The sequence below is a fragment of the Spinacia oleracea genome, chromosome 1, assembly GCF_020520425.1.
Source record: "Spinacia oleracea cultivar Varoflay chromosome 1, BTI_SOV_V1, whole genome shotgun sequence".
Lineage (NCBI taxonomy): Eukaryota > Viridiplantae > Streptophyta > Magnoliopsida > Caryophyllales > Amaranthaceae > Spinacia > Spinacia oleracea.
The window spans coordinates 78,582,623-78,606,911 of NC_079487.1; the positions used below are offsets into that span (position 1 = coordinate 78,582,623).

General features: G+C 36.8%; 1 protein-coding gene across 2 annotated transcripts; it reads left to right on the plus strand.

Moving 5' to 3' along the window:
• Window positions 1-2,299: 2,299 nt before the first annotated feature.
• Window positions 2,300-24,069, plus strand: LOC110793393 (uncharacterized). Of its 2 annotated transcripts, none has more exons than XM_021998267.2 (14): window positions 2,300-2,512; window positions 7,975-8,111; window positions 8,210-8,352; window positions 9,431-9,573; window positions 9,676-9,755; window positions 9,850-10,107; window positions 17,827-17,937; window positions 18,506-18,628; window positions 18,738-18,859; window positions 18,936-19,005; window positions 21,496-21,588; window positions 22,189-22,316; window positions 23,134-23,275; window positions 23,731-24,069. In XM_021998267.2, exons 1-14 carry the CDS (start codon window positions 2,407-2,409, stop codon window positions 23,863-23,865), a joined length of 1,791 nt encoding a protein of 596 aa, XP_021853959.1. In that variant the 5' UTR covers window positions 2,300-2,406; the 3' UTR covers window positions 23,866-24,069. The 2 variants fall into 2 exon arrangements, with proteins under 2 accessions (XP_021853959.1, XP_021853958.1); XM_021998266.2 differs by having other exon boundaries at window positions 2,301-2,512; window positions 9,428-9,573.
• The last annotated feature ends 220 nt before the right edge of the window (window positions 24,070-24,289 follow it).

Consider the following 24,289-nt stretch of genomic DNA (forward strand, 5'->3'; position numbering starts at 1 on the left):
GACGGTGGTGGTGGAGCTTGCGATGTAATTGCCTCAATTGCGGTGGTGGAGCTTGCGACGATGGTGGAGCCTGCGACGGTGGTGGAGCTTCTTCACCCTCGATCTTCGATTGAGAAGACCCACCATATATGATTTATTGGATGAATTTTTTGGGTTAAAGAAAGAAAAGAAGAAGAAGAGGGTGGTTGCAGGTTTGGGAAATATAGATTGAAATCCCCAAATATTGCTGATTTGGGGATCAATTTTTTTTTGTTAAGGTTTGTGAATTTTTGAAGAGGTGCGAAAATCGAATGTGTTTGTCTTAGTTTGAGTTAATCTGAATTTTTGAAAGGGGAGGCAATGGGGGTGGGGATTTTCAAAAAGCTCAAGGAATGTGAAGGTGAAATAATGGGTTAACAATGGAGATTGAAAAAGGAAAGAGAAAGAGACAGAGAGATAAAGGGGAAAAAAAGGGAAAAAAATTAATTTAATTTTAACGGAGAGTTAAAGGAATGGACGGAAAATGCTCATTAAGGGCATTTGGTGTTATTGTTTTAAACTTCGGGGGTATTTGGTGCATTCTGGAAACATTATGGGTATTTGGTGTATTAACGTAAACCTCGGGGTCATTTCATGAAAAATCCGTAGAATCATATGTTATTGTGGGACAAGGTACTTGACTTGTTCTTTTAGTCTCTCTATTTGTTCTTTTAGTCATTTGTTCTTTTATAATATTTTGTTAAAAAAACAAAATAAAAACACGTGCACAGTTCTCATTATGCACTCTTTAAGAAATTTTCCTTTCTCCTTCTCTGTTCTTCTTTGATTCTAATTCCTATTTTTTTATTTTCTAATTTTCAGCAACTATATATATAATAATTGTACTTATGAATCATAACCATTAGTCATTTTAGAATTTTAGAAATACATTTTAGAGAGAGAAAGAGGAGATGATTTATATTCACTCAGCATATAACTAGAACATTTTAGAATTTTAGAATATACGTTTTCGTCTTTTTAATTTGAATACTAAATGTTTTGAAAAGGACAAATACAACTAATAAAATAACATAGATATGTTGTTATTTTCATCCCTTTCATTTTGTTCTTTTGTTTGATAAGGAAACAGAAGATGTTATTTTTCACATGTTTTGTTCTTTTTTCCTTTCTTTGTTTTTTTTTGTTTTTTTTTTTGAGTTTTTGTTATTTTCTTTTTCTTTTGATTTTGTTCTTTGTGTTTTATAAAAAAGTTGTTGTTCTTTTTTTTTTTTCATTATTTTGTGTTCTTTTAAATTTTTTTACCGTTCTTTTAATTTTTTTAAAAATATTATCGATACTTGATTATTATTTTTTGTTGTTTTTCTGTTGCGTTTTTCACATGATGATCTTTTTAAAAGTAAGGATTAGTTGTTCTTTTTATAGTTAATTAGGAGAGATAATATGTTCTTTTCATTTTTGTACCTTTTCTTTGGTATCTTAACATTAGTGTTCTTCTCAGGCTTTGGTTAATGTTCTTTTCGTTTACTCTATTATGTTCTTTCTGTTTAGTTTATTACGTTCTTTTTCGCTTTTGCGTAGTTTTTATTGAGCGATTTCCTTAGACATAGCTAAATCGAAAATTAATTCTCAATTTGCATTGGTTTAAAAAACTATTTCCCATGGTACCGTCCACGTAGAATCGGGTAAGAGATTCTTATATTTTTTTAAAAAAATTCAACATAAAACCGCTAACGGTATTAGCGGTTCATATATTAGAACCACTAACCGTGGTAGCGGTTTATTCTAAAGAACCACTACCACACTAACAGTGGTAGCGGTTCTTTAGTATAAACCGCTACTGGTGTTAGCGATTCTAATATATGAACCGCTAATAACTTTGGCGGTTTTATGTTAATTTTTTTTTTAAAAATTATACGAAGCTCTTACCCGATCCTACGTGGACGGTACCATGAGAATTAGTTTTTAAACCAATGCAAGTTGGGAATTAGTTTTCGATTTAGCTATTTCTAGGGAAATCGTTCATTTTTATTTTTTGCGTTTTGTTTTAATGTTTTTGTGTTTTGATGCAGGTGCACGTAGATCTACGTGCACACCCCTTCACCATCCGCGCGTTGAGGTCCATGCTTGATTGTCATTGAGTTGACCCGATTTACCCATAAAAGTGACTAAGTGAGTCAAGTGACTAGTCAAAACGGGCCCTGGGTAACCCGGCCCAATAACATCTTTGCTTCTCACATTCTCCCTCCAACCGTTTTCATAACGTTTTATTTAACCATCATATTCATTACACGTTAACCGTGTTAAAAGAGGCCACATCATCAATGTTGCACTTTTCCTGCAACCTCGTTCTCCCAAGAGAAAGAAATTCTCAAAACTGGGAACCTCAATCCACAACAAATTGGAAGGTAGGAGAGAGAAAATCTGAAAATGATCAGACGAATTTCGCAAATTTCAAACATCTTCTCGCATGTTTCTGTTCGTCATGATCCCAATTTTCGACACAAATTCATCCGCTTCTACTCTACGCGACCAGGTAATTCAATTCTCTAGCTCCTGTCTTTTAAATTTCCGCATAATTATAGAATGTTAAGTGTGATGATTATTCGAGTTTTTATTTTTATTTTTATAAAACCTAATTTTTGGCTCATTGTAATGTTAATATGGAGTAGTAGCTTTTACGTTGTACAGAGTGCCACGTTTTTGTTTCATAGTGATTCGCTATGTTACTCTACCTCTTCATTTTACGTCCAGTACTTTTTGTCGGATGATCGACATTTCAATATGGTGTGAACGATTAAACACTTCATTTTGGACCTATAAATGGTAACCTTTCATAAAATAGTTGAGACCGACACTTGAACAAGTATATGAGTATATGTGTCAAATGTAAGTTGTAATATGGAGTAATTAGAAAAGGCGAAAGAACGACTCTTATTAATAGTAAGTTTATGTTGTAAAACCATATACATTGACAAGTTAATGGTTAAATCGAAATTCTTGCCATACTTTGGATAAACTTATTGAAACATCTGAGTTTGTCCTATACTCTGTTGAAATCAGTAGTGCACAGCAGTAAGAAGAACACACATATATGATTCTTAGCAGCTATAAATGAACTGCTAACTGCTAAGAGATGAAATGGAATTAGAGGAATTGCTTAGAGTTCAAACTATTACAGAATTAATAAAGTAGAAAGCTAGGAAAATAGATAAGCTACTTATATAGTCTGAATAGTTTTTGCTGGCATGACCAATCAGAAGGCATGAATAATCCTAACAACCATTCATAATGCAATGGTACAAACAATCATAATTCAGTTTTGCCCCTAGTGAAATGGCAATCAATTTCAATGTGTTCCGTACTCTCATGGAAAACATGGTTTTTAGCATTGTAGATTGCAGATTGATTGTCACAGTATAAGGTTACTGGCTTCAGATTACTGACACCAAACTCCTCCAAGTAACTTCTGAAGTAGCCGCTCCCCTGTATTCAGCTTCACGGGAGGAAGAAAGAGACCGGCCCTAGGAATGCTAGAAGAGATTCTGGAAATGGTACCTTGTTTCTTAGACTTCCAAAAGGTAGGAGAATCACCAAATAGAAGAATGTAACCTGTGATGGACTTTCTGGTGTTGGGACCAGCTGCTCAATCACTGTCTGAAAAAGCTTGGAGTGTGAGAGAAGAAGAAGCTTTGACCAAGATTCCTTGTCGATAAGTGCCCCAACATGGGGCAATATTGTTGGGGCACTTATCGGCATGTGCATGAACTTGCTCAACAACTGAACCGTAAAGCAAAGATCAGGTCTTGTGTGAGTGAGAAAGTTAAGGTTTCTCACCAAGCATCTGTACAACTCAGGGTTGTCAATTGTCATACAGTTGGCCCCCATCAACATTAAGTTTTGTATTAATAGGAAGAGGTGTAGAAACAGATTTCTTGACATCAAAACCACTCACTCAACAAGGACTTAATTAACTTTTTCTGAGTTAAAATCACTCCATCAGGTGTTGCGCCTTGCGCATTGTCTAAGGCGTTGAAAGGCGCACGAAGGTGCGCGCCTGTTGGACAACGCTGCGCCTGGGGAGCTGAAGGCTGCACCTGGGTGAGCCTTGCGCCTAGGCGTGCCTTGGGTGCGCTTTTTTAAAGTGAGCTCTTGATGAACAGAGAATAGTCATTCTTTGATTGTACAAAGCCTTGTTTCTGCAACTCATTGTGGAGCTTTGCAAACCATTGTTTGCTAGCTTGCTTAAGACCATATAAAGACTTACTGAGTTCCATACTTTGTTCTCTGGGTTTGAGATTCCTTCTGGCATCTTCATGTACACTTCTTCATGGAGATCTCCATGAAGAAAAGCATTATTCACATCCAGTTGGTAGATAATCCACTTCATACTAGCTGACAAGGCAATAATACATCTAACAATGACCATTATCACCACCGAAGAAAAGGTTTCTTCAAACTCTATGCCATATTTTGTGTATATCCCTTGCTACCAGCCTTGCTTTGTATCTCTCAAGACTCCCATCAGCTTTGAGTTTGACCTTGAACACCGATTTACAACCAATGGGTTTCTTACGATTAGGCAAAGTAACAACATCCCATTTATGATTTTCCAGTCATCATCATCATTATCATTACCCCATTGCCTCAAAAAGGCTCCCGCAAGAAGCGGGGTAAGGGGGAGTCGGGTGTACGCAACCTTACCCCTGCATTTGCAGAGAGGTTGTTTCCAATTGACCCAAAAGCGATAACGGGACGACAACGGGACGACCATCTTCTACTTCATGGAAAGGAAGCGAAGAGGTTTTAAGAGCCATTTTGATTTAGTCCATTACATCCTACAGCCAAAAGAACAAATGAATCTTTGGCTCTATCGGAAATGGACATATTTATGATTTTCCAGTAAAGCTTCAATTTCTTTCTCCATGCCTTTTATACACTCTGGACTTGGAACAACTTCTTTGTAAGTTTTTGGCTCAATGAGATTTTCTAATTTCGTCACCAGTGGATGATGACTCTGTGGAAAACTAGTATAAGAGACTAGATTGCACCAGTGTTTTGCAGTAAAACACTGAAAGTATCCATATAGGAAGGTGAAGGTGGTTTATGTGGTCTGGTGGATTTGATGGATTTTCTGACTGGTGGCTCAGTGAGATCAAGAGTGAGATTGTGAGTTGGTGCAGGAGGAGATGGAGAAGAAGAGATGGGAGTGAAATGAGGAGTTGTCTGTGGAGAAGAGAGAGGAGAGGAAAGAGAATACATTTTCCCAAATATTTGATAAGGCAATCTAGATTGAAAATGTAATGCTCTTGCTGTCTCCAACAGCTGTCTTATGTTTTCTCTCAACAACACCATTTTGTTGGGGTATTCCACTACAGCTAATTTAATGCACTATACCCTTTGCTAACAATATCAGCTTCATATCTCCTTCACATAATTCTAAAGCATTATCTGACCTCACACAGAATACTTTAGCATTGAATTGTGTCTCAACCATTTTCAGAAAAGAACCAATAATAGAAACAACATCGGTTTCAGACTTCAAGAGATAAGTCCATGTTCTAGTAAAGTAATCAACTATAATCTAAAACATTATACAACCATTATGAGTTTTGTTCTTGTAAGGACTCCAAGTATCTAAATGTATCACCTGAAACATCTTAGAGGTTTTAGTACTACTAATAGGTTGTTTAGCAGCAAGACAAATCTGACAAATACTATCGTTATATTGTAGACTTAGCCAAACTACTAATGATATGCTTCATTTTCAAGAAAGGCTTATGACCAAGTCTTAAATACCAAACCTTAGCATCTGCAGTGTTGATTGTAGTAGAGGTTGTAAGACAAGTTGTAGCTGATTTAACTAATAGGTTTTAGCACTACTAATAGGTTGTTTAGCAGCAAGACAAATCTGACAAATACTATCATTATATGTAAACTTGGCCAAACTACTAATGATATGCTTCATTTTCAAGAAAGGCTTATGACCAAGTCTTAAATGCCAAACCTTAGCATCTGCAGTGTTGATTGTAGTAGAGGCTGTAAGACAAGTTGTAGCTGATTTAATTTCTTTATCTTCACTTGCATCCACATTCTATAGACTAGACTTCATACAACCAAGAACCTATGGCCCTTTCATTGAATGGCCCTAAATAAAACATTTATCAGCAATGAATGAGACAGTGCTCTACATATTTGAACACAACTTATTCACACGTAACAAGTTGTATTGAAACTCTAGAACATGCAGGACACCCTTCAGTTTTATGTTCTCATTTACGTCACTGTTCCTTTGGATGCACTGAGACTCTTCTTCCTTCAGGTATGGCAATATATTTATCAATCCCATTGACAGACTAATAATGATCAAACATACTAAGACTTGAGCACATATGATATGAGGCACCACTATCTAGCAACCAACTTGAATGAGAGCAAGTGAGGAAACATAAAGTATTACCTGCCATGAAAGCATGGTCAGATGTGTCACCATCTTCAAACTGTGTATCTGTTCATTCTGCTGCTTGCTCAGAAGACTCAACAGTTGTGTACATTGTTTAGCAGTTGGGAAACCACGCTGGCTCTGTGGTTGTTCTTTCTCATTAGGATAGAACTGTTGTTGATACTCAATCATATCATCTCCATATCTTTCATCTGAATATGTAGTTGGTTGAAATTAGTAGTGTATAGCAGAAAACAAGAACACACAGATGTGGCAGCTATAAACTGAGCTGCTAAGAGATGAAACGGAATTAGAGAGAATTGCTTAGAGTTCAAGCTATTACAGAATTAATGAAGTAGAAAGCTGGGAAAACATAAGCTCCTTACATAGTCTGAATCTCTGAATACTCTCTGCTGGCATGACCAATCAGAAGGCAGGAATAATCCTAACAGCCAATCATAATGCAATGGTACAAACAACCACGCTGACAGTGTAAGAAGACAGCTCAGCAATTCAGTTAGAAGAGCTTCAATCCAGTGTATGCTAGACCAGCTTTGTAATGCTGTGGCTTAGCTTACTGCTGCTGTCCTTACTGTCCAACACAATCCAATCCAAAATGGTGTCAACTATCAAGTTCATAATGTTTTGATTTTTGAATTCAAATTCTTGTTTGAAGTGAAATAAGGACTGTTTTTCCATGAGAGGATTATGATAACTAAACGTACGTTAGAATTTAGATGTTCCATTATTCATGGGCATGACATGACTAGAATAGTTCAACATTTGCCTGTGAGGAATGTCATTTCTTTGACATACGTTGTAACTCATTGATTGAGTCATCAAACCCTTTCAGTTCCACATATTCCTTTTATATGCTGCGCTTCTACGTGACAGGGGATGCTTTGTTTATCGTAGCAGAAGCAATTGAATCTGAGATGGATCAATATTTGGACCTGTTTCTCCGATTGTATAAGAAATTCAAAACTTCGGCTCTGTTTGGCATGGCATTTTGGGCATCTTAAATAATAAGGTGCTAATTTTAAGTCACCATAAGAGATTAGAGTGGCTTGGCAAGCACCTTAATTAGAATTTAAGGTCCTAAAATGAACTTAAATTGAGATGTTACTTTGAATACCTTTTCAATTGGTACTTAATTTCATGTAATCTACCTTTAATTTATCATTTAAAAATTGTTTAAAAAATTTCAGCTCCTTAAACCATTAAACTTCTACCAAACATTCGTCTATCTAATCAGGTACCTTATCCTTTTCAGCAGCGCACCTTATCAATTTCATCTACGACTTTTACAATTTCAGCTAACTTATCAGTTTCAGTTGTATGTAGTTAGTGTTGCCATACAGAGTCAAATTGGTATATTTCAGTCTTTCGCACAGTATATCAGTAAGTTGACTGGATAACGAAAAATGTAAAACTCCTGTTTATACTGCCTCGATTGTCTTTACAGATTCAACTGGTTTGTGGTTGAGTTGTTATTGTGAGTTTATGGTAGTAAGTCGATGTTTTTGGAATAATACTGACTAGAGATACTCATGCAGGACCATTGGTACAGTACCAGAATCTGGTTGAGCAAGGGAAGTTACAGCATGATCCATATCAAGAAAAAGTCGCTTCAGAGTTGGAAAATCTTATGGGAAGGTTGGAGAACTATGAGAAGGATATGAAAGAATATCATGTATGCCAAATGGCTGATGTATTACATATGTGATGGTTTGTGATGGTGAGAGTAATGTAATTTTGATGTTTATGCCTGTTTTGGACTTCTATCTGCAGGTAAAGCTATCAATCTGGGAGAAGAAAAGGGGGGAAGAGCATCGCCGGATTCTAATGGAGGAGGCACAACGCAAACAAGAGGGCGGTGTGTGGTCAGAAATTCGGAAGAAGCGTAATAAGCTGGTTGAAACTTGGGCGACCCGGTGAGGCATACTGTTTAATGTCAGCGTTTCAATATTTGATGCGTTTGAGATGTCTTGAAAAAGTGTACACGATTCTCCATTTATTAGCTGCTTCCTATTTTGTGCTATGCTTAATTTTGTATACCCCCTGCTACTATTTTTTCATTGTTTCATTCCTTTTTAAAAAGAAAAGAAAGAAAAGGGAGTTCCTCAATTAAGGACACTGATTACTTTATTGTTGATACCTTGGTGGTTGTTATCATTCCGTCTTCCTCCTCTATTTTTCTTATCCATAAAGATCGCAAGTGTCCGTACTCCATACAGTTGAACATCTTGTGATATCTTCAACTTTTGTTCTGGCATAAAAGATGTCTATTACATTTATTAAATGCTTAGTATATTCCATATCTTGCATCGAAATGTTATTTCGAAACCACTCATAATATCTGTATGGAAAGGCAGTAGTAGTTCCTATGGTGACTTGTAAGCGAATAAAACGTTGTTGAATGACTTGAACCTTCATTGGAAATAATTTTAGGGAAATTTAATCACGAAATAATTTCCTTTTCAGGTGTTGTCACAGAAATGCAAGCATATTTGTTGTTTATTACTCCAGTCATTTTCCAATTTGAACTGTTGTATGGATTATCTTTTTATTGCCTGTCGCTGTGTTCATAATATCTATTTTGGGGACTGAGAGAGATCCCCATGCCACTTATTTGGTGGAATACTAATATCTATTATGGGGGATCGAGAGAGATCCCCATGCCATTTATTTGGTGGAATACTAATATCTATTATGTGGGATAGAGAGAGATGCTCAATACTGTCTTTGTGCTCACACTGTGCTAAATTAATTTTCCTAATTGCACTGTGATTGTCCTTCTCTTTTTCCTGTGTTTTTTTGGGAGTGGGGAAGGAATAGCTGGTTGGTTTCTCTGTAGAATACTTCAGGTAGGGTGCATGTAAAGTTCCATTTTGCCTACTGTGTGAGAACTTGAACTGGTTTCTTTTTTTTACATATGGAGTACTTCAATGATTTCTAATTATGACCAATATGTTGCCTTTTTCTTATGAAATTGTACTTTTGGTTCAGAAGGAATTCTCAGGATGTAGAACCAGGAGTAGGAAAGTGGGTTTCATACCTGAACAGGGAGAGGAAGTTAGATTCTTTGATTGGTCCTCGTCCTGTTGCTCCTGTGGCGCCAAAAGGATTATATTTGTATGGAAATGTGGGAAGTGGTAAGCTGTATTTTTCTGTCTGCTTAGATAAGTTGTTTTTTTTGTTGCCCGTAGTGTTTTAAGAGACAATTGTTTTCATCTAATTTCTGTCTATCTTTGCAGGAAAAACTATGCTCATGGACATGTTTTACAGTGCAACAGAAGGGGTTATTAACCATCGAAGAAGGTTTCACTTTCATGAGGTATAAAAAAGGAAAGAGATAGAGAAGAAAAGCTTTTGGGTACAGCCGGCATTATCATTAAGCTGTTTGTTTTTCATGACCATTTTACTGGCAGGCTATGCTAGAAATTAATGAACATATGCATAAAATTTGGAAGCGCCAAGTGGAAGAAAAACCCTCGCAGTCTAGTATATCTAACTGGATTATGAACCTTCCCTTTGATATCAAAGTCAAAGAATGGTTGGCTGGAGAAGAACAATATAAGCAAGAAATGCAATTTAAATACATTCTTCCTGCTGTGGCGGATAATTTTTTGGTAGGGCAGCAAGTGGGTGAAAGAGGAGCTAGCATTCTTTGTTTCGATGAGATACAGGTCAGTTTATCTTATGATGTTCAATGGTGTTGTGAGATTTTACTTGAATTTACATGGTGGGGAAATTTATGGATATGATTGCATGCCTCTACAATCTTGTGCTTATTTTGAAACTTGGGACTCACTGGGACATGGAACTTAAAAATGTGTTTGCAATATTCAGTTTTTTATTCTTTACCAATTGGGATGGGAGAATTTTTAATTATAATTCTGATTGGATCGGGTTGTTTTTCTTGCTTCTCTTCATACATATACCTCGGAGCCTTCAGCCTTCTCAGATTTGTCCTTTACGGGTGTAAGATTATTGACATTTATATTCATACCATTAGGGGATCGGGTTTCAACTAAGAAACTGTCATGCCTACATTATTATTATTATTATTATTATTATTATGGGAGAACACCAAAACGTTACAAGCTTAACAAGCTACAAAGATCAAGTGAACTACAAGAAGTTGGAGGGGAGCCGAGATACAATCTGGGCCCCCACTCCTCTAGCTATGGCGAACCCGATCCTGCTGAAAATGTGGGCAGCTGCCCGTGCCCCAATGTCTTGAGCCCTGGAGTACGTCTGGACCCGCTTCAGCAACGAAACAACCCCTTTCTCTAATTCCCCGAAAGAAGAGAAGGAAAAAGGAAAGAAACCGTAACCCAAAGCCCTACAACGCGCCGCATACTTATCCTGCTTCCGCTACGCTGCAACCGCCACAACCCGACCCGGAACGAAGTCTGACAACCCAGATTGCGTCATAGGGGAAGACCCAGTCAAGTCAACACACACATCTAGACCGCCATCCCATGAATAAAGCAATATATCTGCAGGACGAAGAGCTCCATCGCTCTCACTAGTCAGCCCAACATCAACCTCCTTGCGAGCAGAAATCCCCGACCGATAGGAAATATCCAAAAGGGTATCACGAACAACATTATGTCGATGTTTAATACCCACAATCTCAGCACAAGACACGGCATGATCCCCATAAATGTCCCCATCGAAAACCCGAGAGCAAGCAGAACACGACGTCGAATCAGAGAACAACGGAATACCCAACCGATAGCAAAGAACCGAACGATAAGTCTTACTTTTATTTGTGAATTTGTGATATACAATTTAGGTTAAGCCTTAGTAAAAGATAATAACTGCAGCTACATGAGGAAGTATGTTAAATTCCATTTGAGATCCTAAACTACTAAACTTAATCTTCCTAGTCCTGCAATTATAGGTTTTAGGTTGAAATTCTAGAAAACACTCTATTATCCTCTTCCATCTTTTGAAAAACAAACAAAATTTTAATTACCTCTGTTTTTTATTCTTCCCACATGCTTTTGAGGTGATAAGATTTGGGGAAGAAAACAGAATTTAGAAATTGTATTGATTGATAATCACAAGCTTATTATAAGTAGTATTTATAGCTTAGCATAATTCTAGAATGTACTAAAAGTTGTTACAATATGTAATTGATTCCTAGTGAATCAGTTATGCTGATGTGGTGATGAGTCAGCAAAAGTTAGTTACAACTTGCATTAATCACAGCTGCTACACTAAGCTGATTGCATTACTTAGTACACAGTAATCCAACATCCCCCCTCAAGATAGAAGGGGATAAGAATAAGACAATCCCATCTTGGATAGTAACAGCTGAAATTGAGCAGAAGGCAAGGGCTTGGTGAACACATCTGCTAGTTGTTGTTGAGTAGGCAAGTAAGTGAGGTGAATGAGCCCTTCAAGAACTTTGTCCCTTGTAAAATGGCAGTCTATTTTTATGTGTTTAGTACGCTCATGGAACACTGGGTTTCTGGCAATGTGCAATGCTGACTGATTGTCACAAAGTAAAGAAATTGGCTTTAAATTATGTACCCCCATATCAGCTAGGAGATTTACTATCCAGGTGACTTCTGATGCTGCTGCTGCCATGGCCCTGTATTCAGCTTCTGCTGAAGATCTAGAAACAGTAGTTTGTTTCTTTGACTTCTAAGAAATAGGTGATCCACCAAGTAACAATACATAGCCTGTCACTGATCTTCTGGAATCAGGGCAAGCTGCCCAATCTGAGTCTGAAAAGGCTTGTAAAGTAATATTGTTTGCAGCTTTAAGTAGGATCCCTTGTCCTTCAGTATGAGCAACATATCTCAATGTATGTTGTAAAGCAGCTACATGAGATTCCCTAGGAGTTTGAATAAACTGACTCAGAGATTGAACTGTATAAGATAAATCTGGCCTTGTATGGGTCAAAAAATTGAGTTTCCCAACCAAAGACCTATACTTCTCTGTGTCAGCATATAAATCTCCATCAGTAGCAGTAAGTTTGATATTTAAAGGCAAATGAGTGATGGCTTTCTTGGTGAGATCAAAACCACAGTCAGAGAGAAGTTCTTTAGTAAACTTCTTTTGACTCAAAATGACACCATCATCTGTATACCCAACTTCTATGCCTAGAAAATAATTTAGTCTCCCCAAATCTTTGATGCTGAATTCTGTATGTAAGTGAGATTTCAGCTCATCAAGTTTTTGTGGATTAGTGCCAGTAAGAATGACATCATCTACATACACAGCAGCAATATTGATGTGGTTGCCTTCTCTGTGAATGAACACGCTGTAGTCAAATTTAGACTGAATAAAACCTTGATGTTCAAGAGCTGTTCTTAACTTCTCATGCCATTGTCTTGATGCTTGTTTTAGACCATATATAGATTTGAGTAATCTGCAGACCTTGTTTGTAGGATTAGGAATGCCTTCTGGAACTTGCATATATACTTCTTCCTTTAGATCACCATGAAGGAATGCATTGTTTACATCAAGTTGGTAAAGTGGCCAGTGTTTACTTGCTGCAACTGCAATGAGACATCTTATAGTACTCATTTTGACCACAGGACTAAAGGTTTCTTCATAATCAATCCCATACTTCTGGTTGTATCCCTTAGCTACCAACCTTGCTTTGCACCTTTCCAAAGCACCACAAGACTTCAGTTTTACTTTAAACACCCATTTACAACCTATAGCTTTCTTTCCTTTTGGTAATTCTACCAATTCCCATGTGAGATTGTGATCCAATGCCTCTAGTTCCTTCTGCATAGCTTCCACCCAGATTTGATGTTTAGCAGCTTCTGTGTAATTCACTGGTTCTTGAATATCACAAGTTTGAGATAAGAAAGCTTTAAAATCTGTGGGAAATGTGATGTAAGATACCAGATTGCACCAGTGGGTGGTGGTTAGATCATGAATATGATCTTGAGAGGTGGCTGTGTGACATATATAATCTTTTAGGTAAGAAGGAGGTTTGGGGTTTCTTGTGGACTGTCTAGGATGGATTAGAGGAGGAGTGACAGTAGAAATGGGGTTCATAGGTGTGGAGGGAACAATTTGTTCTTCATTATGAGTACTATGACTGGAAGATGATGTTGATCCAGTATCAGTAGGAGAGGTAACTAGTGGGGAAGAAGAAACAGGAGAAGAGAAGGAAGTGGGAGTGTTAGGTATAGAATGAGAAGTGGGAAAGATATGCTCTGGAGTGGTGAAATCAGGAGTATCAAATAAAGGTGGTGAAGCAAAAGCTGGAAGAAATATGGCATTGGTGTAATTAGAAGTAGGTGGTTTGTGTTTGGTGTAAAGATGGTATGGGAAGTGTTTCTCATGAAATTGAATGTCTCTGGAAACAAACAACTTATTAGCATCAATGTCTAACACCTTGTAACCCTTCTGAGAAACTGAATATCCCATAAACACACATGGAGATGCTCTGCTGTCAAGTTTAGTTCTGCCAACCTTAGAAGTTGAAACATAACAGAGGCATCCAAAAGTTCTCAAGTGAGAGAGATTGGGAACAATGCCAAACATTCTGAAATAAGGTGTGTCAAGATTAATAGCTTTCAAAGGCATTCTATTGATGAGATAAGCTGCACACATGACACATTCTCCCCAAAACCTTGATAGAACCCTTGATTGTATATAAAGAGCTCTTGCTGTCTCCAATAAGTGCTTGTGTTTTCTCTTAACCACCCCATTCTGTTGAGGTGTGTGGCTACAACTGGTTTGAGTAAGAATGGCAAGTTTAAGATACAACTGTTTCAATTCACCCTCACACAACTCTTTGGCATTGTCAGACCTAACACATTTGACAGATACACCAAATTGAGTCTGAACCATATTCAAAAAATCTGTCATAACAGGAACTACTTCTTTTTTATTTCTCAACATGTGAATCCATGTAAATCTGCTGAAATCATCCACTATGGTTAAAAATTGATTACATCCAGTTGAGGTTTTTACAGAATGAGGTCCCCAAACATCAATGTGAATCAACTCAAATGGAGCTTTAGACTTAATACTACTGTGAGGAAAGCTTAACCTATTCTGCTTAGCTACAGGACATACTTGACATATAGTATCCTGCATACAAGGGCTTATTTCACAATTAGTGTCTATATGTTTCAGCTGACTAAAAGGTAGGTGTCCCATTCTCAAGTGCCATAACTTTGCATTGTCAATGACTGAAGAATAACCTGCATTACAAACATGTGACTCCACAGGAACTGCTCCTCTTAATTGTTGTTCTCCCACATTGTATAGACCAGAACTAACATCAGCAAGAGGAATCAACCTCCCTTTCTGACAGCAAACAAAGCATTTTTCATGAGTAAAATGCATTTCACAATCTAGGTCCTTGCATAGTTTGTGTACAGAAATCAGATTATACTTAAATTCTGGAACATGCAGGACATTATGCAAAGTGATCTCATCATTGAGTACAACTGATCCAATGTGTTTCACAGGAACTCTGCTGCCATTAGGTATAGTGATGTAGGTAGATTTATCTTCTACAGTTTTATAAGCAGTGAATTGTGAAAGATCACAACAAAAGTGATCTGATGCACCACTATGAAGCAACCACTTAGAATTGGAATGAGACAATAAGCAGATGTTACCTGCCATCAGTGCTGCATTATGGTTTTGATTAGTTGTTAGAGCTCCTTGTGCTTGTTGCTGTTGCTTGCCTAGCAGCTCCATCAACTAGTGGTATTGATCCACAGAGATTGTATTTGTTGGCTCAACCTTAGTAGGTACTGCTTCAGAATTATCAAAAGATAGTGCAGCTGTTCTGTTATCCTTAAAATTCCTGAAACCTGGTGGATAACCATGGATCTTGAAACATCTGTCAATACTGTGTCCAGGTATTTGGCGGTATTTGGCAGTGTGTGCAAAAATATCCAGATCCTGGTTTCCCTTTACTAAGCACTGGTTTCGGAAAATTGGCTGAATGAGAACCTGTTGCTTGAGTTTTATAACTCTTGTTGTTCCAATGATCACCACCAAATCTCCTTTTCTCTGCAGCAAATGCCATAGATTCTGTGGACTGAACATTCTTTGAAACTTCTTGATGTCTCTCTTCTTGAGCAAACAACCTGTAGGCTTCTGAAACCTTTGGTAGAGTAGGCACCATCAGCACATTTCCTCTGATTGTTGCAAACTGATATGTTAGCTTCATCATGAACTGCATCACCATTTTTTCCTGTTGCCTCTGGAAAAACTTCTTGGTGACATTACATGTACAGTTATTGCAAGTACAATATGGCATTGGATGTGCCTCCTCAATTGCATCCCAGATTGATTTAATCTCAGTGAAAAATTCAGACACTGACTTATCTCCTTGACTCAACTCAGCTAGTTTTTGTTCTAGTGAATAAACTTGTGTCATTGAAGTGAAACCAAACCTGTCTTCAAGATCCAGCCAAACATCCCTTGCTGACTTCAAGAACATCACACTTTTAGCCAAAGTTTCACTCAGATTTCCCAGTATCATTGAACAGACCAGATCATTACACCTCTCCCATGCTTTGCACTCAATAGTATCAAAAACTGGCTTGACTATGCTGCCATCAACAAATCCAATCTTATTCTTTGCTGACAATGCAAGCATCATTGATCTTTTCCATCCAGCAAAAACTTCTCCATTAAATTTGAAGGAAACAAGCTGTGCAGTATTAGCATCTGATGGATGAATGTAGTATATGCTTGCAGGATTTTGATTTGGAGGAAGAACTCCATTGTTTCTCAGATCCTCATTGTATTCAGTTTCACCAGCCATTCTCAGTGTTTTGATGAAGAATTAACAATTTCCAGGAAGTTATCAACCAGAAAAACGATAGCCAAACAACAAATTGACAATCAACAGAAAAGAATTTCAGAATTTCTGATTAGAATCAGCAGACACTTTGTGATTTTTATCGAATTTTAGGAACAATTTTGAGAAGAATTTTTCGCGGAATTTTCAGGAAGAACGCAGGTAATCAGACCTGCTCTGATACCATGATAAGATTTGGGGAAGAAAACAGAATTTAGAAATTGTATTGATTGATAATCACAAGCTTATTACAAGTAGTATTTATAGCTTAGCATAATTCTAGAATGTACTAAAAGTTGTTACAATATGTAACTGATTCTTAGTGAATCATTTATGCTGATGTGGTGATGAGTCAGCAAAAGTTAGTTACAACTTGCATTAATCACAGCTGCTACACTAAGCTGATTGCATTACTTAGTACACAGTAATCCAACATGAGGAGTTACCAAGGAACAAGGGTTAATGTTGGGGTCATTTGAGCCATATGGGTAGTTTTTGTGAGGAAAAGGGTAGAATGGGAAGAATAAAAAATATATTACGAAAGGGAAGTGGAAAGAATAAAAAGAGGGAGTAGTATTTTGATAATCTTATATTGTTGTCAGTGGGTATTGGTGCTGGTTTTGGCTAAACTCCTGCCCTTGAATTTGGGCAAATGATTGGTATATTGAACGCTGTTCCCAATTAATCGGGGTTCATTTTAAGCAATGGAGGTAAGATATCATCACTGTTAGTCACTACTCGTATTATTGCACTCCAAAATACCAATGTACTCCCTCCGTATTTTTTTAGGAGTAATATATTGACCGAAACAAGTGATAAGGAAGTTAAGTTTAATTTGATATAATAATGATGCAAATGGGGTATTTGACAATAAAGAAATAGAAAAAATGCAAGAGGGGTGTAAAAGTTACCAAAAATGAATTATTTATGATTTAAGTGGGTCCAAAGAAAAATAGGAAATAATAAACAATTAGGGAGTATGTGTAAAAGTTACCAAAAATGGAATTGTAACTCCTAAAAAAATTACGCCCGGAAGTAGTAATTGTAACTCTTAAAAAAATACGGAGGGAGTAGTCTTCTATGGATTTTTTATGACGGGATTAAGGGTAATAGCGGGAGAATTTCAAAGTTCAATTTGCTAAATCTAGAATGCCCTGAGTTCCTTGCAAATCTTTCTCTTTTGTCCTTGGCTATTCGGACATGTAGTTAGATTTAGGCACCAGCACTCATGAGTCATGCGTGAAAAAATCCATGCCTAAAACATAAATCCGTCCTATGGTCCTATTATCTATGACGGAATATTTTAGTTCGAGGTTTTACAAATTCTTAACAGGAGTCTTGCATTTCCCACCTTGATGTACAATAGAGAAAGGTTTGAATTTGGTATGCATCGTGCAAAGTTACCTAAATATCACACTAAAGTCCCATGTCATTGTGGTGTTTTTTCTTGTTTGTGAAGCTTTTGAGATCCTACTTAACTTCTTTGGAAATGAGATTGTAATCTCTTGTCTAGTAAATATGCAACTCATAAGATGTGTTCCTTGGCAGCAAGGTTGATTTTGCAACTTATTTGACTTGTAATATTTGTTCTTTACCACAGGCTGTTGATGTATTTGCTATTGTGACCTTGTCTGGAATTGTTAGCAGATTACTGAGCACTGGAACTGTGCTTGTAGCCACCAGTAATCGAGCTCCCAGAGACTTGAATCAGGTAGGCATTGTAGTCTTGTAACTTGAAGGGGTTTTCTTTCTGCCTTTTGGGTGGTTGTTGATCTTGTGGTCACTTCTAATGGTGATATTTTGTGTTTTTTTGTTATGCTCAGAAACGTCTATTTTGCATTTTAATTTGTTTGTCTTTTCATGATTCTTCATGTTTGGAAACTGAAAAACAATGTTGGGACACAATGAACATATGTATTTTATACAGTGATTTAAGTTTTTGGACTTTCTTTTGTTCTGTTATACCTTCATTTGCAACACCAGATCTATGGTCTGATTGTCGTGTCACCTTGGAATTTGTGATATCATTAAATTGTAATTGAATCAAACTCAAAACCTTTTTACTCTTCTCTTACCATCCATTAATCCTTTTCCTTCTCTATCATAACAGGCTAACACTTTATTTTTTCTTCCTCTCTATTTCTGCAAATATTTCGTATTTTACTTAAATTACCGTTCTTAATCTTTGTTGTGCAAAACACATATGGCTGTTCTGGAGGATTTTGAGGAATGCATGATATAACTCACATATTTGAACCCTGAAAATCTTGTATTTACAGGATGGAATGCAGAAGGAGATCTTCCTAAAGCTGGTTGAGAAGTTGGAAGAACATTGCCAGAATGTTTCAATCGGTAGTGAGATTGATTATCGCCGACTTATTGCTCAGACATCCAGTAAAAAGGCGAGAGTTGGTTTGTACTTCATTGTAGTTTACTCATGCAGGACCTTTTACTCTACCTCGCATGATTGGTTATAGTTGCCCTTCTTACTTCAGGTATCTCCATTCACAGGTTCACTACTTATGTCCTTTAGATAGCAAGGCACTGCAGGAATTTGACAAATTGTGGTATGAGGTCACCAACGAATATGGAGGAGTTGTGACTACTAAGACAATCCAAGTGATGTTTGGAAGGTAGTATTTGGTTTCTCCAAGTCTATTATGATGTTTTTGTAACACCTGTTCTGATTAATTATGCTTGTGTTTGCAGGACTTTAGATGTTTTCCAAAGCTGCAATGGGGTTGCACGTTTTTCCTTTGAGTATCTTTGTGGTCGAGCGGTAAATTATATTTGCTTTCTTGCTTGGTATTCTGGGGTGCACATGTCTTTTTTTTACCTTTGAGTGGGGATGCTCCTGTCTTGATCTATGCACTTACTTCTCTCGCTGCCTTTTTCTGTTTTTTAGTCGATTTGAAGCTCTCACATAATTAAAAGTTAATATGTCAATTGTTGTTTATTTTTATGTTGGCTGTCTTAATTTTATCATCAGGCATGTATTTTATGGTCATTCTATTTGAAGTCTTATCATTCTCATGATGCATGTAGTATATATTTCATTGGATCCTGTTTTGACTTATTAACTTATAATTATGTGAGAGCTTCCATAACAAATGAAATAAGATAAATAATGTAACTAAAGTCATTGTACAACCAAGGAGGGTTAGGGGTCCATCAACGAAACCCTTGGAAAATGCCACCTACGTGATTCTATATATGGTGAGCACAAGAAAGAAAGCTCTCTGACTTATTAACTAATTCTGAAAGCTACTTCCATTTTCCCAGTCACAACACAAGAAAGCATAACATTATACTACAGTAGTTTATGCTCCATGTCCATCTCAAAGGAAACATAGCTTACTTCAAAGTTCTTTAAAAGCAGTGAATAAATGCATTTTACATTAATTGTCTTTACATTGAGATGTGCGGAATTTTTTTATTTTTTCCCAAAGGCTAAGAACACCTAGACTTGCCATTTTCCAAGGACGTAACAATTTACCAATCAGGAATTACATTTATGAGGGGATTTTTGTTGGTGCTCGTAGTTTGGTTGAACAAAGGAATGTTTTTCCTCGGCCATGTAGTTTCAATTCCTAGGAAGTGCAAAGTATTTTTTGGTTGAAGTAGTGGACAGTTTCACTTAAGTAGGGTAAACAACTTTCACCATTTTGTGAGAAGTGAAACTTTCTAAGGTGTGTAGCTTCCCATGTTATTCCCATGTTTCGGCCAACCAAACAACTCCACGTTCCTCCACTTCCTAGAAACTTCTACTTCTCATGTTATTGTATGTCAATCAAAGAAGCACTTAGAAGAGTGTTGATAAATATTATTGATGTAGTCCTATGTGTTTGGTATGTTCGGCTTTCATATATTGTGGACTAGATTAGGTCCCGTGCATTCACAGATTGACCATTTTTTTTATAAAATATTTGAGTAACAAAGAATTGTTCGAAGGTAAAATAGCATGCAGTACAAAAGATTTTGACAGATTCTCAAAAGATTAATAAAGTTTTAGTCAAATATACTGAATCTTTTCCATAAAAAGTTGTTCAAACAAAAAAATGAATAAATATAGAAAAAAAGGTTTTGGCGGGAATTTTTTTCACCAGGAAGTGACACGTGTTATTCCTGGTGTTTGTTTTAGTATAATGTAATAGATTAGGTGTTGTCTTTGTCAGGTTTAGTTAATTGCCTTTTATTTAAAATACACGCCAATAGATTCATATATATAGCTTATTGGCTACTGCACCATTTTCATTGCCTTGGACAATAGCATAGGCTATAAATAACATCACCTAGACCAAGCCTATAGGCTATAAATAACACTTGTTTACTGACAATAGGCTAGATAATGTGTGAGCCCATACGTTGCCTCATTGGTTTAGGCTGGCCTCTGGCGACCCGCTTTGTCCTAGCTTATAGGCTTGATCTGGGTGATGTTATTTATACAACCCCGTACACCACTTGATACCACCTTTAAAGTTGATGGAAATTTACGAAGCAAAGAGATATTTTAGGGTGAACAAGGTGACAAGCATTGCCTTGGACAATAGCATGAGACTTTTCAAATAAATTCACATATAACTATATAAGTTCTTTACGGTTGACATCTTATATTACCCTCTACCAAACGGGCATTGTGTAGTTTTAGTACTCCTTTGGTCCCTGTACACTAGAGGAATGTATGGGCTCACACATGTAGGAGATATGGGTTGAATAAATGTGTCAGTATAGGTGTTCTTGGATTTCTTCTTGGATTTCTTGTTATCACTCAGAGTTGGTTGTCACGCAATGAAAATAATAAGCATTGCAACTTCAATCAATAAACCTAGTGGGCTACTCCACTAGTCCACTTAATGCTAATTGGTTAGGTATACGGGAACTTATGCTGGGATTTGTTCGGTGAGCTTATGCTCCCTCATTTTCCTTTATTCTCCGGCATGAGGACTTGATAAGATGTTACTGGCTGCAGGAGTGATAAATGATTAATTTAAAAATAGCAATGTTAGGCTTTTCTAGAATGTTGTTTACATGGAAAGTTTCTGCTGGAAGTAGTGAAAAACTGAAAGTGCTTGCACTGGCCTTTTGAAATTGAAGCATTTAGGTGCTTAAAATTACCAGAACCTGCTTTCCATATTCTCACTGCCTTTTATCTGGAAACTTATTAAACTGATTACAGATCCGTGCAATTTGTTCTATTGTCAATATTTTTTGCTTTTGGAGTAGTGTTATATGTTGAGTACCAACAACGCTTGTTTGTTACTGTTGTTAGGTTGGGGCAGCAGACTATATTGCAGTTGCTAATAATTACCACACTGTCTTTATATCTGACATACCAGCAATGAGCATGCGTATTAGGGACAAGGTATGGATTGCTTACCCCTTCCATGTGCCACATTGTAGCTAAAATTGATTTGATGGGTAAAATATTTTCTTTTTAAAATATTAATGACTAAAAGCCTGATCAATTTGGAACATTGGATCAATTTGAACATCTAGAAACCGAATCAGGATCTTCCCTGAAGAACTAATCATTTTGGCTTTATTTTAGCTGTGGCTTCACTTATGTGCTTAAATCATGACTAATAAACTACATATTCGCCTATACATACTAGTTACGCATATTAATTTAATTCCTCTATTCTAAGAAAGGTGTGCTTCCAGTCTTGAGTGTACTACCTCCATACCGTGTTTGTATAAAATTGATTTAACAAGTGTTGGATGGTTGACATGGATGTGGATACTTGACACAATTTCGTGAAATCCAAGTTTGGCTCATGGAGACATACCCATGAAACACTAGTGGCCAATCCCGAGATTCTGAGTAACATAGCTTTAATATGTTTAGCACTTTAGCACACCAGTAACTGTGTCAAATACTAAACTTGATGTATTAGCCTCTAGACAACTGTTCATGTTGAGTAGTAGAGTTGATGGTTGGCTATGTCAAATGTTATGGTTTCAGGCACGGAGATTTATCACTCTCATAGATGAGTTATACAATCATCATTGTCGCCTATATTGTTCTGCTGCCTGTTCCATTGATGATCTTTTCCAAGGAACCGAAGAAGGAACTCTTTTTGATATGGAAAGGCAAGTGCTAGCTTCGCACTTTGTGAATTTCTTTGGTAAATGTCAGTTTAGGCCTTAAATGTATCTTGATCTTTCATGTTTTGACTTAATTAACAATTTTCAGGTATTATATAATGAATTTCAACAGTTGGGATTTTCATTTTTACAAGTTACATTTTGGGATGTTGATACTACTGACTTGAACTAATGTTGGCTATTATCATTCAAGAATTAATGCAATTATTGAAATGCTAAGCTCCTGCTTGTACTCTTGTAATGTTGTTTTCTGCAATTTCCCTTGGCCTTTCCGTTAAAATAAGTTACCCACAGCCCACAGGTCACAGCCAAGATCCATGTTATACATCCTAAGTGGCTTGATATATGCCCAATATTGTTTTTATACGCAATCTGAGGTTGTTGAAAAATAATTTAGTTTTTCTGACTGGGGAATGTCAACAGTATGTCTGTATCAGCTGTGAGCATCAGGCACGCTCTATAAAGCCAATGCCTCAAGCCAGATGGTGCTTGAGGTTTAACTGTTTAAGTGTCTTGATTTGAACTGAATGTCACATGATGATTGACCAATGAATAGATTACAATAGTTCATAATAGCCTCTGCAACTTTTGGCTTATACGTACATATCAAGAAAGTATAAACTAAATTGATCATAAAACATACATATGTATTTTTCTTGATCCAGTGCTTTTAGAAACTTGGTTGTTGAAGGACTTAGCTAGTTGGCGTCTGGAAAGGAAATTGAGAATATTTTATACTATGAAACTTGTGAAGGATTATCTTGAGAAGCATTTATTGACAGAAAACGGGTTTGTCTTTCAGTTTCCAGTTCGAAACAGAGATGGAAGGTTCAAAGCTTCGCAGGGATGTCTTAGCAGAAGGCAGTACGAGTTCTGGTGGTTCCCCGAGTGGCATAATATCTTTACTATCTGGACAAGAAGAAATGTTTGCCTTCCGTCGAGCTGTAAGTGGTTACTTATCATGCAAATCATACCTACTTACCTAGAGAATCCTTATCGAGTCTGTAACTCTGTAAGGATAAAAATATCTTCAGTCAATATTGAGGGCAAATCCTGCAAAACAAGATCATCTTATTAATCCATAATTATTAATTAACTAGGTGGATACTTGTACCCCCTCTATTTTGATTCGTGTCAGACACATCTGGTAGGCTAATATTCTTACTGGAGCTCCTCTCTGTTGTAGTTAACATCAACTATATATTTTTTTCAAATAGGTCTGACACAATATTTTCGACAAATGCATGTTCTACTATGGAGTATTTCTTTGTCCTTGTTTTAACTGACGGTTTTCTTTTAATTCTGTCATTGGGAAACCTAGAATATGTTGCCATGCATAAACTAATGCTTGAATTAACTAGATTAACCCAAGGCTTTTTTATTTTTATTTTAATTGTAGATCTCTCGGTTGATAGAAATGCAGACCCCTCTGTATTTGGAAGGAGTTCCTTACTTGCATCCTTACTTCCGAGGACAATCTATTGATCTTGAGAACAATCACGCTACAACATTGCAATCGCAAACATCTATTTGACCATTTTTTTTACTCTGGAGCCTGTTTGAACTTATCTGTGTATTCTTGGTGTATATGCTGCTGCATGATGTTTATCCAGTTGTATTGCAATATGCTATAAGCCTATGGTTTATGTAATAACTCGTGAAAAATTGGATGTATGTATCTTCTCTATTACATAAGGGAAGAGGGGAGGGATAAATGAGTAAATACACTTTTCGTGTCCCCCTAGGAATAGACGATAATACCCTCACACACCTTCACAATTCAATTCAATTAACAAATCAGGAAAACCATAAAACTATATAAGTCAGACATACATAAATCATGCTTGAAATTAAATTGTGATTCTTTACTAATTTAAAAAACTGTTGATTTGCTTCAATCTTTCAAATTAGGAAACCCAAGTAATTATCATTAATAAAATCCGGCAATGTAATGGGTA

What these genes read in the sequence shown, in the direction of transcription:
- LOC110793393 (XM_021998266.2), top strand. Translation starts at nt 2,407, where the DNA reads ATGATCAGACGAATTTCGCAAATTTCAAACATCTTCTCGCATGTTTCT. An exon ending in GAAGGTTTCACTTTCATGAG is followed by an intron (nt 9,756 to 9,849) that starts GTATAAAAAAGG and finishes TTTTACTGGCAG; the next exon opens with GCTATGCTAGAAATTAATGA. An exon ending in CTCAGACATCCAGTAAAAAG is followed by an intron (nt 18,629 to 18,737) that starts GCGAGAGTTGGT and finishes CTCCATTCACAG; the next exon opens with GTTCACTACTTATGTCCTTT.